This window comes from Convolutriloba macropyga, chromosome 12 (assembly GCF_964194025.1).
Source record: "Convolutriloba macropyga chromosome 12, txConMacr16.3, whole genome shotgun sequence".
Taxonomy (NCBI): Eukaryota; Metazoa; Xenacoelomorpha; order Acoela; family Convolutidae; genus Convolutriloba; species Convolutriloba macropyga.
In genome coordinates, this window is record NC_134479.1 from 179,849 (window position 1) to 195,679 (window position 15,831).

Sequence of the window (15,831 nt, forward strand, 5' to 3'; positions counted from 1 at the left end):
GTACAGAGAAGACACGGCAACTTTAACAGCTTATCTGTCAGACAACTTGAAGATATTCAGTTGCTTGACTCCACTTGACGACCAGCCGATTGTAATATTCAACAGAGTTCAGGATCCCTCTCCACCAATACATAAAAATTTTTCAAGTGATCAACAGAACCGAGCGAACTATCTCAACAATAAGCCAAACACAGCACAACAACCGCGTTACAACTCGCTTTATAGCGCAGCAACAAAACGTTATTTTGCAACCATTACTCTTTCTCCCGACGAACTAGACAGCTTTAGGGCTTTCCTGCCCGTGATAGATAATTTCTATCACTTCCAACTGTACGTAAAAAATAAACAGAGAGCTCGAGAGCATCGGAATCAGTTCAATTATGGCTATGAACAAAACAAACCAGAAGCCTATGCAGTCCCCCAAAGAGCAGCGAATCCCACGTTGGAAGCAATGGGCGGACAAAAAAGTTCCACAATTTAGATTGAAAAAAAACACCACCAGAACGTGAGCTATCACTAAATGAGATGCCGAATGAGTTGCGATTATATGTCTTGGAGCACCCCGAAGTTGAAAAAGTCTTCAGTCAACCATCGTTCGAGGAAAATGACTCATCAACCGTTTGTTATAAACTAGAGATAAAAAGTCATATTAAAGGTTTCAATTTGTTTGAGTTCTGGTACATGAAACAGTTGCCCAGAGAATAATTGAAAAATTAACATTTTACATCATCTTTGTTTCAATTCACTTTTCAATTAATTATTTTTCTCCAATGAATCAAAGAGACGAGGCTGACGCAGGTATCAGTAATTTAGTCTTTGATGTGAACAACAAGGAGAGGCCCCCATGGCGTTGTTGTTCAAATTCAACAGTGCCAAGGTCCGAAGTAATATTTTTTGTTCAAGTTAGTATCATTTTGTTAATGATCATTCTTTGCTTTTCTATGCTCTTTCTATTATCAGAAAGCTGTGAAGATAACGGAACTGATCCCTCCGCGGATCAGATTTTCTACCATGTCTAGGTGCTCGCGCTGGGTTAGCAAATCTATGGGGGCTTTGCAAGTTTTCAGCATTGCGTCACCTGATAGATTCGATGCAGTATAGTACTGGCAGCAGTCCAAACCATATGTTTCGTAACAAACCTTTCGAAAGCAGAGTACAATGGCTGCTACCAGAAAAACATCTGTTTGCAGATAAATGTCGTAGTATTCACCGACAGTACTACATTCGAAAAGTTTAAATACTTCTACTGCGTGCTCGTATTCTTCCTGTGTTACGTTAACTTCAACCTGATGTAAACTGTTGGTCCACAGAGAACGCGGAGGCAGCTCGGACTCATCCAGTTTGTCGAAGTTGTCAATGTAGCTGTAAGGGAAGAAGCCTTTTTGCTTCAACTTGTCGGCAGCCCTTTCTGGCCATTCACTGAAGTGCTGCACCAACAACTTGAAAGCTTCGGCTGGCAGATTTTTAGCCAATGAGTCAAGAGATGAAGGCATGAACCGAAAAGAGTCCAGCAGTCTTATGTTTTCGTATACTGGTCGTTCCTTTTTGTTTTTGTCTAACCGCATTTTTATGAAAACTCCAATTTCGAGTGCTATATATTTTTCATCTGTGGTTGGGACTAATGTAATCCGGTTTCGCATGTTGCTTGCTTGAAGTGCTAGTATTACGTATTGGAGATCATAGTTTGAAAGATTATGCACAAATACTAGCGTGAAGTTCAAAAGTTTGCGGTTGATGTTACATTCATTATGAGCCCAGCCAAGAAACTCGCCCGTGAAGTGACAATGATCTAGCACTGTTGGCTTTTCGATTGATTGATCTAATGGAGACTCACAAATCCAACAATTTTCAACGTTAGTTCTTGCGATTGTCGGTATGCCATCAAAGTATCTGTTTTGTTGCTTTACGACATATATCGTCTTTGCCATCTTCTCGAGTGATTTCACAAACTTCTGCATTACTCCAGGACCTCGTTCACCTTCAAAATGAAATGGTTCTTCTTGACCTTGTGCAATGAACAGCAAGGCATAGCTGCATGGTTTGTGCATTTCAATAGCTCTTGTATCGGAGAACTGTGGGTCGTTTCTACAAGTCATGATCGGCTCAATGATTGACTCGAGATCAAAAGAGCCAACCACTGGGGCAAACCAGCGAGCTTGTAGTTTTCTAAAGGTGAAGGAGTTTTTGTTCTTAGCTGACATTCGCACAATAGCTGGCTTCTTCTCTTGACAACAAGATATGTGTTTTTCGTATCTTGCTTTTGAACTACAGACATGAAAACAGTTCCTGCACAGATGATTATCAATGCGGTGAACTCTTTTCCTCACTTTGTGAACTAAGCTCTTCAAGTTTCTGATCAGGACGTAGTGATGCATGGTTCCATCGCTTAGAAGAAGTAAATCGAGATTGAATTCACAATCGAGTTTTTTTGAGACACGGAAGGGGATCAGTTTTTCGTCTGAGTACCTAAAGTTGAACGCGTGTTTTAGTTACCAATCAGAAGAGGAGTGTGAGAGGGGGGATATATATAACCAATGAGAAGTTTTATACGATGCTAATATTTCAAATATAATAAAGCATAACTTACCGAAACACGTTTACACGCACATTGTTCAGCTCCTCAAATCGCCTCATCTGGTGAAATCCCATGGGCATGTTATACTGTCCAATTGGCTGCTTGGCAATTTTGTTTTCGGGCCCATATGTATGAGGGCTAGTAATTTGTCGACTTGAGGTTTCTTTCGGCACAAGTCGTGGCCGATACTTCAAATGATATGCCGCGGTGAAGCAATATAAAAAGCAGTTTTCATCCCTGTTTCTGGTGTTAAGAAGAGCTGACGTTTGCGAGAGCTTATGTGGTAACGCTAAGTAAGATGAGCCCTCGATTGGCTTCGATTTCACTGTGCGAATTTCAATTTTTTTATCTGATCCAAAGTCCAACCGCTACCATGAGATGCAAAGCTGTTAAGTGACAAGAGCATCTGTTCAACCATTTGGTGAAAACTTTCGTCTGCAATGCCTCCGAAGTCACCTCGTTCCATTTTTGACTTTACATGAATTGTTATCTTGTGTGATTCCTCAGACAAGTCTTCTGAGTCTTCAACTGGTTTTCTTAGCTGTATCACAGCTCCAAATTGGATTTTCTGAGGACTCTGCTGCACACTTATTCTGACAATGTTCCTGATCTCTTCACTTTTAACCTGCATGGCGAGTAACAAGTCAATCTCGCGGACACCCACTTTCACTTCGTACTCCCTCATGCTGTTTCCGAAAGCTTTTTCAACTGGTAGTAGTCCGTTTTCAGAGATCGTGTCTGCGTCAACATTCCATATTGGCAAACCATGGACGTTATTCATATGTTCCATGTAGTCAAGGTCTCTGCTGAAAATTTTGTTACAGTAAAGACAGTATCGAGGATTGGTCTGTCCGTGTTGAACCGTCACATGGCCTCTCATTTCATATAAGCTATGGGTCTCATAGCCACAGTCAGGACATTCGAACGAGTTGCGGAGGGCGTAAATTTTATGAATTGTTTTTCTGTGTCGTCGGAGGCTTCTTTTATCAGAAAGCTTTTTTTGACAAATGTCGCAAACTGTCGGGTTCATTTTTGTAGAACAAAACTTCAGCTTATAGCGCTAAAAACCCTCAGCTGTGAAGAGAACAGGATTGAAAGCAGTAAAATTGGAGTTTAAAAGTAAGAGCAGAAAGATTTTAGTCATCTGATCAGTAGAAAGAAAGGCAAAAAGCAATGAGTGAAAGACTGCTTCCTGTAATCAAAGTAATCCGGGTATCTTTAGCCAATCAGCTAAAAGCAAACTTTATTTATTTGTTTTAAGCAAGCTTTAATCAAAATACGCGTCAACAAAATTTTATGTCATCGGGGGGACTTATTGACATTGTGTAAGATCTCGCTTGGCGGCTGTCCTCTGAAAAAATTCAACTACCTAGAGCTGCTTAGGCTTATGTTTATCTGAAGACTATAAAATCAACATATCTGGAGGCGTTCTGTCTGTAAAAATTAGAGATTTCAGACATAGTTAATTTGCCTTTCTCAGAGATTAAAGAATGTTTATTAGAAATTAACATTGAACCGCTATTTCAACTTTTTGGCTTTATTTTTTTGGATTCTCAGAATCATACATCTAATGAACTTTCAGAATTTTTTTTGGAGAAATTTTAATCCATATGTTTAACAAATGACAGCAGCTGCATCTCATTTACATCAGGAATATAGGGAAAGTAATCAGTCATAAGATATTGAGCAATATATATGCAAAAAAGTCCACACAGTTGCGAGTTCGCGCATTGCAAGGGTTTTCCGGTTTCTCGTCTATCTTCCATAAGATCCACATATATAGTGTCCGCACTGATACCCTTTAGGTGATCGCAAATATGCTTATACGAATAAATTGGTAAAGCCAAAGGGTCTGCAAAGTAGATAATTGGAGACGCATATCTTTTGGCTAACACAAGCCAATGTGTACCAATTGATGCAGCAGGTGAAGCGTTGACAACAGTAAAAGAATTTGGCGACATTTTCAGGGGGAAGTTGTCTGCGGCATAGACACCGTTGAATTTATGTTTCAAGTGTTTGCATTGCTGTATCAACTTGAATATCTGATCTTCATCCATTAGCTCATAGGCAGAGAGTTTTTGGAAACGTTTCTTGCAGAATCGATGTATACTGTTGAACATTTTTCTCCCAAGAATAATATTTCAATGTTGTTTGCTAATGCTGCACCGAACTTAAGTTCGACTGATAATGATGAGTTTGTTAATTCGGGATGAATGAAATCATGCGTGGCTTCTTGTGTACTCGTAAGATCAAACACCATTATATAATGGCGCGGGAAATCAGCCAATGATATACCGTGACCATTTTCAATGAAAGCCAAGGCTCCCATTGAATTGAAGTATAGCCTTTTGTCGTCTCTGGTCGATATTGGCGTACCAGCAGTTGCAAATCCATTGCGGTAAACAGTTATCTCATTTAGACCAAACTTTCGATATGAAAATGGATTTTCAGTGTTGGTTCCAATGAAAGCGGCACTTGCAGACATTGCAATAATAAGTCTTTGAATGGGTTCCTTTGTGAAAATATCTTCTTGTTTCCAGCTTTGTTGTCCAGCTGTTGCGAGAAAGGCTTTCGAAATAACTTCGTTGTATCGATACATGGCTGAGGTTTTCAGAAGGGTTTTTTCAATTGCTCCCACCACATTATCCGATACTGTCATTTTGCGAACGAACAAATTAGCTTCATTTTCAAACCGATTTTCACTTTATAATGCTTTGCACCGTCTTCACTCATTATAACAAAGTCATCTTGTGATCTTCGGAAAGAGATTCGCATTGTGACACCGCTTATTAGGTGCTTCTCACATGAGAAAAAGTCTACAGCAACTTTACCGTATAGTGTAAGTTGGATGGATCTTCGAACAAGTAGTTCCCGTTGGGCAATAGAAGCGTTTGGAATTGTGTTGGGATCAGATTCGTATTCGTATCCTTGACATTTCAACCATGTACTTTTTGCGTCTGAGCCATGAGAAAATTCAGTTTCAATGAAACATTTGTGCGCGTAGTGTCCATTAGCTGATGAAATTTTGTTACCGTTAGCTGACACTGTACAATCAGCGAATAAAGAGTGTAAGATATTATTTACGAAGAAAGGTGTGTCGCTTGCATTGGCATCTCCAGTAGTATAACGTAAATTGTTTCCATTGCTTTGCACAATACAGCACTTTACCTCAAGATAAATTTTCTGTAAGTCGATGAAATTGTTTCGGTCTCCAACAATTTCAAATTCCAGTGAAGATCCGGTAGGAGAATAAAGGGGGCCAGCTTTCTGCTCGAAAGCTTGGTCAAAAGTAACGAGCAGAGGGGGTTTCTCGAACAAGTCCAATGAACTATGCGTTGCCTCAGATGGGATAACAATGTTAACGCGCATTTTTGACTTTTGAGAAGAAATCTGATCGACTTCTTTGCAGCTTGGTTTTTGATGAAATGGCGCGTTTAATTGGAGAAGGTTTGTTTTTGTAAGCTTTGCTTCCACGGGACTTCTTTCGTCTAATGACGCGCCGACCGATGTGAAGTGATCCTCCTAATTGTTTTTTTACTGTTTTTGCTACTGTACTTTTTAATGCCTGCTTTGCTGTCTTCTTCTTTGTTGCAAATTCAACTATCTCGGGCGCTCCTTGCACAAGCTCTCTGCCAATTCGCTTTGCTGCAGGCCAAATAAATCGTCTTGCCAAAGGTAAGGCCACGCGTCCAATGCCAGCAGCCAATGCTCCAAAACCGCTTCCTCTTTGTCTGTAATGTCCTGAGAAGTGAGGTATCGAATTGGATGCTTGATCATTATAGTAGGCTTCCATCAGTTAGCTCGTTCTCTGAAATTTAAGACTGACGACAACTTTACCGATTCCAGTGAAGGGTATTAGTTTCCCAGTCTCACTTCTCAGCTCAACTTTGATGCTCTGGATATTGTTTGAAAGTAAACGCTTGTAATCCAAGTTTGCGAAAGTTTTATGGTGAACAGGTGTTACTGTGTTGAGGCTGCCGTTTCTCAAACGTCTGTCCGATTCAACGATTTTGAGAATGGGTACCCGCGAGTCACCCACATGTTGATATTCAATAATGTCGATGTAGACAAAAATAAGCTGTGAGCCACATGTTATATCAACGGGGAAAATACCAAAATGTCTGTTAGGAGAGTTCGGAGCCCCATTTTCCAAGTTTTTCTTGTAACCAATGTGAACAAAACCATTGTGTGCAGGGTCCGGGGTCCCCTTGAAACCAAGAATGCTGGGAATTTCATTGTCTTGAAATGACAATCCTTCATTTTCCCCAAATGTTAACACAAGCTTTTGCGTTATCTTGTCGAACTTACAATCGAACTGTTTTAGTCTTGCAATGCGAACAATCTCCGAGACTAGATCTTCCCAGCTGTTGTAAATATCAGTCCGAATTTTTCTGAGTTGTCCTGATCGATTACTCGACTCATTTGGATCGGTCATTGAATTCTTGTAAACAACTATTTCTCCAGAGTTGACGTTATTGATGTTTGATGGAAAAGATAGAGAAGTCAATGCTACTTGCCATTCTCCCTTAAGTGTATTGGTTGTGATAATTGGTTCCGAAATGCTGCCATAGTTTTTTCATTGAAAACGTCCATTGATGCATTTGATAACAAGTCAATTGTAAACTCATTGCTGTTAGAAATCATTGCTCCTCTTCAGTGTTGAACACATTAACTTGTACTAATTCCGGTTCGTAAAACTTCCCCAGGATTTTAACGTTGTTTGCGTCAATCAGATTGTAGGTAGGCGGACTTGTTGTAGCCAATCGTAGTACTGTGAAAACTTCGTCTGTATAATTCTGAGTATAACCTTTTCTGAAGGTATCGTCTGGTTTCGCTATTCGTACCACGTCCCCCTCTTCGAATCGTGGTTTATATTTATTGTTGTCCAAAGCAATCGAAATTAAAAATGGTTCATGTTTTTTGAAAACTTTATTTGGGGCTAACTTTGTGACGCGGTTAGCACGACTGTTAATGATATTTACGAAATTGGGAAGCTCCTTTATATAGTTCCAAGTCCATTTTTCTTCCAAGTATCTGTATATAATGTTTTTAAGTGATCGAATATTTCTTTCCGCAAACGCCGATTCGGTTTCGTTTTCGGTTGTATACAAATGAATCTTTTTGTTTTCACAGAAAGTTTTGAACTCGCCTTTGAATTCAGTGCTTTTGTCCGTCCACACTTTCTCTGGTTGTTTCGTCTTGATCATTTTTTTGAAGGCTTCAACGCAGTCTTTTGCATACATCGTTTTCAGAGGTTGAACACGTAAATAACGTGATAAAACGTCAACTGCAACCAATAGATATTTAATCCCATTATTGTGCTTTGCTATTTTGTCCATATAGGCTACATCCATGGACCAGATCTCCTTTATTCTGTAAGCAACTACCTTCAATCGTGGAAAATTTTTCCGGAATTGACGATATTTGGTGTACGAGTTTTTCGATTGAAGGAATTTCTCAATTTTTTTCTGTGATAGACCGCTTTCCTTTTTGATGTTGGTAACACTTCCAAAGGCTGCTTTTCCTTTTATGTAGACGTTATTTAGTTTTTTGATTTCCACTGAACGGAGTTTTCCAGCTTGTTGGCGTTTTGATTTCTTCCTCTGCGTCTGCGAAGCCTTCCTCATCAAAGCTAGCAGTCTCTGTTTTTTCTGCTCTGTCGACAGAAGATTTCTGTTCACTGGCTCCTCCATCTGGAAACTGACATAATTTTTGCTCTTTCTGAACTTTTATGAACTTCTTTGCATAAGTATTACAAGTGAGGTGTGGTGCAAGGTTCAAATAATTCAGCACTTCATAATGGTTATGCGAAAGTTTCGATGATGTTTGTTGTAATGCGTAGAGGAAAGTTGAAGCTGGAATGTTAGTGCTCCTCTCATCGATGAGAATTTTGCCTTCATCGTCCAGAGAAATGTTACGCGATTGGTTTATCTTCTTCAAAATTATTTTTGATTTTTCAAGTTTGTCCTTTTCGAGAAAATTTATGTCATTAATCACATTCTGACTGATTTCATCAAACTCTGTTTAAACCTATCTGTAATATTTTGCCGTTTTTCTTCCTCATCGGAAACCATGACGTCATCAGTCTGTTGCTCTGTGTTCTGATGAATAACTGCTTCTGGCTGCTCGTGTTTCAATGTTCTCTGCAGAAGCGATAGTTGTTTTGATTTGTTTCGTGCAACTGGGTCCTTCAATATTTGCGAAACCTGAGGTTGTTCAGTTGTAAACATGTTGCGGGGAATAAGCACAAATTCTTCAGTTGGCATTTTTCTTCAGATACTCTAGACAAGGTCTGGCAATTAGTCGAATGAGAGAATGCCCTCTCGTTGTTTGGAAAAGCTTACTTCTTTGTAGTGCGTTAAAATGTTTTTCTGAAAGTTGTCGCAGTTGGGATTCGAATTTTGTCAGTTCTTTTTTCTTGATTGAGACAACACCAGAGAGGACGTTCATAACACAATCGCTTAGAAACCAAATGAAATCAATATCTTGGGCTAGGAAAATTCGCTTGCCGCTCGATTTCGGGTTACTGCTGACGCACCAGCGCTTCAGCATAAGCAAGTGTCTCTTTTTCATTCGTAATTGGCGTAATAATGGCTTCCTCCGAAGGAATATAGAAAACTGACGGTTCGGGACCAAAAAGTTGAGAAGAAAATCGTAAGCCTTGACTTGTTTTCGGATCAAGGTCAACAATTAAATGTCCATATGGCTGAGCTGTCGCTAATTTGTATGCATCCTTGAGTAATTGGAGGCAGTTCAACTGTTTTCCGAGATATTCTATTTGTTGAATGTCACGCAATGATTTAAACAGAACGATATGAGTGGTGTTGAGATCAATCGTTCGTGACCACTTGCTCTGTTGGAACAAGTTATGTTTGACATAAATCACGTGGAGTTTTCTGTGTCTTCCCGATGTTGCAATTTTTACGAACTCTTTGTCGTTAAATATTTCCTCGCATGAGTCATCATAAACGAGAAGACAATTCGAAAGTTTCTTTGTTATATCCAATCCAGAATATTTGATGAACTCGATTTGTGGTATTTAACATTGCATAGCTGTAAAAATGTCCTGGAATTCTTTGTAGAAGTAATAAATTTTGGGAAATCTTGGGTAAAACGATGAACTTTGCAACATGTTGAAAATTAGGTCGGTTTTCCCTGAACCACTCGGGCCTACAACTGCCATGAAGATTCTATCATTTGTAAGAATAACTTTATTCATAGTTTGGGGTTTGGCAAAATATAACCAACTAGATTCGAAAGCAGTGCAATCCAAATAGACTTCTCCTCACAAATTTCTGATATCAAGAATAGCATGGCGAAACAAAGACTGATCATGAGCACTATAATACTCACTTGAACAAAGAATATGATCTCTGATCGAGGGACTATGGTGTTGGAACAGCACCGCCATGGTGGTCTCTCTCGGTTTCCATCATCGAAAACCAAGTTTGTAATACAATACCCCCATCAATTTCATCTCTTACAACTCGGTTTGTCATTTTTCAAATCAATACTAGGCTACTGTTTTGAAACGTGTAAAACGGTAAAATAATAATTTTTCTGAATTGGCTTCCTATTGTAGCTCGAATGTGATTGGTTGGTTTAGTATACTTTATATGTACTCATCGCGCGCAAAGCACTTGGAAGCTAATAAAAAAAGGGGACATTTTTTCATAGTTTGAAATTCCAAAATGCCCCAATCTGTAGTTGGAAGCCAGAATATATACATGTTTACTGGAAAGTACATATTTACTACATATGTACCCACCTCTCTCGAAAATTTACTACATATGTACCTACAACCAATTTAATATAAGCGTACATAACGGGTCCAGAATATGTACAAATATAACCTCATAGATTTTATACAATTTTGGCCCAGTGGTACAAGATCGGCTTCCCATGCACTAGATCCGGGTTCGAATCCCACCGGGGCGAGGATCATTTTCTCAAATGTCCCATCTATCCTTGCATACATGATTATTGCCTATCTTAAAACATGTAATGTCCCCCCCCCGTATTATGACTATACCACTTATATATACTACTCTTGGCAAAATCAATGCGAGACAGCAAAATGCGCAAAAAGTAAATTTGTAAAAAATGACCTAAAAAATCATTTAAATTCATTGCAAATGCAAAAAACATATAATGAACCTCCATTAGGTGAAAATGAACACAAAAATACCAAAACACCAAATCATCGAAAACAAGCAGTCAAAAATCGACAATATGCTACGATAAATTACAATTGCACTGCATTTTTAAAGGGTAATCAAAATTATATGACAGAAATGGTTTCAAAATAATGAAAAACATTAGCCGTTTCAGGGACTCAAAAAATTGCAAACAGGTGCAATTAGAACACATGTGTACCACTTCAGTAGCATTCAAGAAAAACGCTGAAACAGAAGTCAAGATGCAGCACGTGAACAAAAATGAATCTCTAAGACCCAAAACTTTGTTTAAACACTACGTTCACACTCCAGGCTCGCATTCATTGTGCTCTTTTTTCTACTCCCACGTGAGTAAAATCGCAACTCTAATTTGACTTCTCATTGACAATAAAAAGGTTAAACAGTATGAACAGATCATCGAAAAACAGAGCATCAATACAATCTTGATACTTTGGATTGCAAAAACGGAGAGCAACCGAATAAAAGCCATTGAGTGGCTGACGGTGGCTATAAAGTGCTCATTAAGGACACTAAGGGACAAAACAACAAAAAGAATCACGAAAAGGGGAGAAACTCAAAACCTCGCTAACTATTTATGGCAAAATAATGTAAAAGTCATATAAACCGTTCAGTGCAGTCTGATGAAAAAAGTCTCATCAAAGAAATTAAGATAAAAAGAATAAAAACAGCAGTCAACCCTCTCCAATAGTCCCTTTTAGCAACTTGTGATATCTGTTACTAATCAGATGAAATGATAACAAAAATACACCAAATTCTCGCAAAACTCAAAAACTTAATATTTTTTGAGAATGAATAGTAACAGAGTAAAAAAAAAACAACTTAGCCAAGAACTGAAACTATTAAATCTTTTTCTGCCTCATTATCAATTAATGAGACCTGTAATCGTTGATACCAAGTGATAGGGAAAAAGAAACATAAACATAACATTGGGCGAATTGTTCTCAAACGACCGGCGCGCGGTTGGCTTCGCCAGTAGCTAGCCACGATTTAGTGAGGCTAGCTTTAGCTTAATTGAAGTGGCGCGAGTTGAGCTATGGAAGTGCACCAAAGGTTAATGAGAGATCGCAACAGTGGGGCTTTTAGGCTGCACGGGGCCCTTACGACATGAACAATCTGCAGGGGTGGGCATTGGAGGGTGCAATGAGGGGCGGGGGGGGTTGTTGTGGGGGAGGGTTGTTATGGGTTTGGGTGTCAACCTTTGAAAACCGCCCTTCACACCATAAGAATAGGTCTCCAAAACAGTTTTTTTACAGTTTTTGTGAATCACATACTTGGATTAGTGAACTGAAAGTTTCTAAGAGAACTTGGTGCCCACTGCGCGCAACCTGTTTATCCTGTTTTGTAGGACGGAAAGTCAAATGGTTAAGATGAAAATCGGTCAAGCAAAAAAAATGCACAAAAAAGATCAACGCGACTCAAATAATTGCCGCAAAATTTGTTTGAGAGCAATGAAAAATAGTCAATGCAAAATACAAATACTCCCTAATATTTTAAAACAATTAATTGTGTCAATGTCATAAAAAGCATTAGCTGCTTGTTGAGGAATTCAAGCAATTACAAAAAAGACGCAATTATAACACAGATTTATTATATTAATGGAACAAAAAAGACCAACAGGACTAATATAATTGCTACAAACTTTGTTTGAGAGCAATGAAAAACAATAAAGGCAAAAATCAAATATGCCCTAATGTTTTAGAACAACAAATTGTGTCAATGTCATAAAAAGCATTAGCTGACTGTTACGGAACTCTAGCAATTGCAAAAAGACGCAATTAGAACATATTTATCATATTAATGGAATAAAAAGACCAACAGGACTGATATAAATGCTACAAACTTCGTTTGAGAGCAATGAAAAATAATAAAGGCAAAAATCAAATATGCCCTAATAATTTAGAACAATAAATTGTGTCAACGTCATAAAAAACTTTAGCTGCCTGTTGAGGAATTCAAGCAATTGCAAAAAGACGCAATTAGAACATAAACCGACAAATGTCGGAAGAATTGCTCTTGAAAGACAGGCGAGGCAATTTCATTCAGGGGCTGTAGCTTAGATCAATTTTTCTTTATGGGTGCAAAAAATCCTCCCCCCACCCCACCGTGATTCGACCCACTGACCTCCCGATCCACAGCCACGCGCACTAACCACTGCGCTACATTTCACTTACCTCTGCTATTCTGCAACCGACTTTATATTAGCAACACGCTTTACTTCGGAGCAATAAAGGTCAGTCAAAAATGAAGAACGAAAGCTGAAAAAGTCACTCGAGAAGCCAAAGAATGTTCTAGAAGAAAAGCGCAAAATAGTCAAGCATAAAATTTGCATTAAAAAGACGCACACAATTACAATAATTGCTATGAACTTCGTTCAAGAGCAATTAAACATTCATCATTACTGGCACTGAAGAGAAGAAGCACTGAAAAGAGGGGAAAAATCCCGCTTCAAGCGTGCTAGCCTTTTCGCTCCCTTTACTTCTCCAGTGTGATAAAAGTCATCACCCTAAATTGACTTCTCACTGACGTGAAAAAGCCGAAAAACTAAACATTTTTCTAAAAAAAAGGACAACGCACCAATACAATCCAAATTTTTTGAATTGTAAAAAAAGGAGAGCGCCTAAATAACAGCTGCTGCGAGGCTGACGGCGGCTATTAAAAATCCATTCATTTGAAATAGTGAGTGAGGTGACTCACGAGTCAAACGTAAAAATCGTGACTTATGCTAAACAAAAGTGGCCAAAAGGTAAAGCGAATTTTAAAAGGAGAGCGCCTAGAAATAGTAGTTGACAGACTAACGGACGGCGGCAATTAAATAAATTCAAATTCAAATTCTTGGAATTCTAAACATACCCGGCAGATTGCCGGAAAATAGCCGCCGTTGATTCCAATAAGCATGATTGGGATTGAACGAATAGAATATATTGAAAAAAAAAGATTTTTGTACAAAAATATTTTTTAAGTCCGATTTATTTTGATGGCATTTCGTAGTTGAACATACTTCTGTTTCTTAGAGAGAGGCTACAGTGGCTACTATCAACACCAATAAGCATTAGAGGTGGTAACTAAGATTTATAGGAACGACGTTCAAATAGCGGGCATCTAAAATTGGGCTTTATGGGTTTATCCCGTTTCTATTTCTGACTTCAATTTTTTATACCAACTCTGTTCATTTTGAATTGCTTTGCTGAGCAACTGATGTTCAAATTCACTTTTAGCAGAATGAGAGAGGAGAGAAACTAGCCTAGAGAAGTCAAAAAGATTTCACGCAAAATGTCGAAAAAGCGGCAAAATGGTAAAGCGAAAAAAAAGTCTGACGAAGTAAAAAAAAATACGAGCGCAATAATAGCCGGCTGAGAAGATGAGGGCGGCTATTAAAAACCAAAAGAATGCCAGTAGCTCGCCATCGTAGCTAATTAAGAGAAACAGAAAACAGTCATTCAAGAACCTACTTCAAAACTGTTTTTTCAGTCGTAAAAAATTTGTTTATAGATCAATCACACTGCTAAATAATAATTTGCTAACATCTACCGAGGGTGAAAAGAGACAATGTGTTGTTTTGTGATGTATAACTCTTGGATTATGCCAAATGATAGCAGTTGTGGGCAGTAGTAATAATAGTAATGGTACCCTGGGTGTGTGTGCGGAGGTCTGTCTCAAATCCGAATGAGTCGATGGCAGGGAGGAATGCCTTGATGGTGTACTGGGGAGATCCAGGCACTGGTGCATCATGTGTCACGTGACCTCTCCTCTTGGCCAATACTGTGTACACTGAAGACACACAATCAGCTGGGGCCAACACCTTCAACACACAGACACACATAAACACGCTAACCCAAGACCAATGTATGAAGTCTGGCGAAGGTGAGGGGGTTTAGTAGGGTGTGGGCTAGGGGAGGGAGTAGTAATTGTGTAGTTGGGGTTGAGGGAGTAGCGGCGGAGCGGAGGTTACAGTTAGTTAGGTTAGGAAGGGGGAAAGGTTGGTAGGAGTAGGGCGGGGAGACGTAGAGATTTTCCGCTCTTAAGGGTCAAAACTTCAAGACCTTATCGCATTAAATAACGCCAGCGGCTCCTAACAAGTTAATGTTCAAAACAGAAGTTAGACCACAGTATGAATGGTTTATCAATACTGATGTCTTCTGAATTTTACCTAGGTTACCCAGCGAGGCGATTTCTGTTGCCCAGAAGATCGTCAAAATACCCTTTACCGAAGTTTATGAACAGGAAAGTCAGTACTTCTTTTAAGTTGCCCCGATCCGGCAATTCAATAACAATCTCTATATGACTATTTCCACTCGACAACTGAAGAAGACACTTTATTGTTTAGCACTGTAATTGTTGGAGCGGGACGCTATCAATGCTAAAGTGTACAATTAAAAGTATAAAACATACCCGGCAGATTGCCGAAAAATAGCCACCGTTGATTCCAATAAGCATGATTGGGATTGAAAGAAAAGATATTGAAAAATAAAATTTTGTACAAAAACATTTTTTAAGTCATATTTATTTTGATGGCATTTCGTAGTTGAACATACTTCTGTTTCTTAGAGAGAGGCTACAGGGGCTACTATCAATACCAATAAGCATTAGAGAGAGGTAGCTAATACTTATAGGAACGACGTTCAAATAGCGGGCATCTAAAATTGGGCTTTATGGGTTTATCCCGTTTCTATTTCTGACTTCAATTTTTATACTGACTCTGTTCATTTTGAATTGCTTTGATGATGTTCAACTGATGTTCAAAATCACTTTTAGCAGAATGAGATAAGACAGAAACTAGCCTAGAAGTCAAAAAGATTTCACACAAAATGTTGAAAAAGAGGCAAAATGAGGTAAAGCGAAACATTTTTTTGTTCGACGAAGTAAAAAAATAGGAGCGCTATAATAGCCGGCTGAGAAGATGAGGGCGGCTATTAATCACAACAAAATTACGTTAAATAAAAAGTTGTTGCAAAATTACACAGTGAGGTTTCAAAGATTAAAGTAATCGGAACTCACTCCACGAAAAACATTCAAAATTATTCAAGCTATCACGAATTTGATCTTTGTAGTGCTTTATTT

General features: G+C 38.8%; 1 protein-coding gene across 2 annotated transcripts in view; it reads right to left on the reverse strand.

The window, feature by feature from the left end:
* The window catches only part of LOC142351238 (116 kDa U5 small nuclear ribonucleoprotein component-like), a 664,445-nt gene that overhangs the window by 25,473 nt on the left and 623,141 nt on the right, over positions 1-15,831 (reverse strand). For both annotated transcript variants that reach the window (XM_075403381.1, XM_075403380.1), the window contains exon 13: positions 14,401-14,572. In XM_075403381.1, coding sequence (XP_075259496.1) covers positions 14,401-14,572 — 172 coding nt within the window. The remainder of the gene's footprint in view (positions 1-14,400; positions 14,573-15,831) is intronic.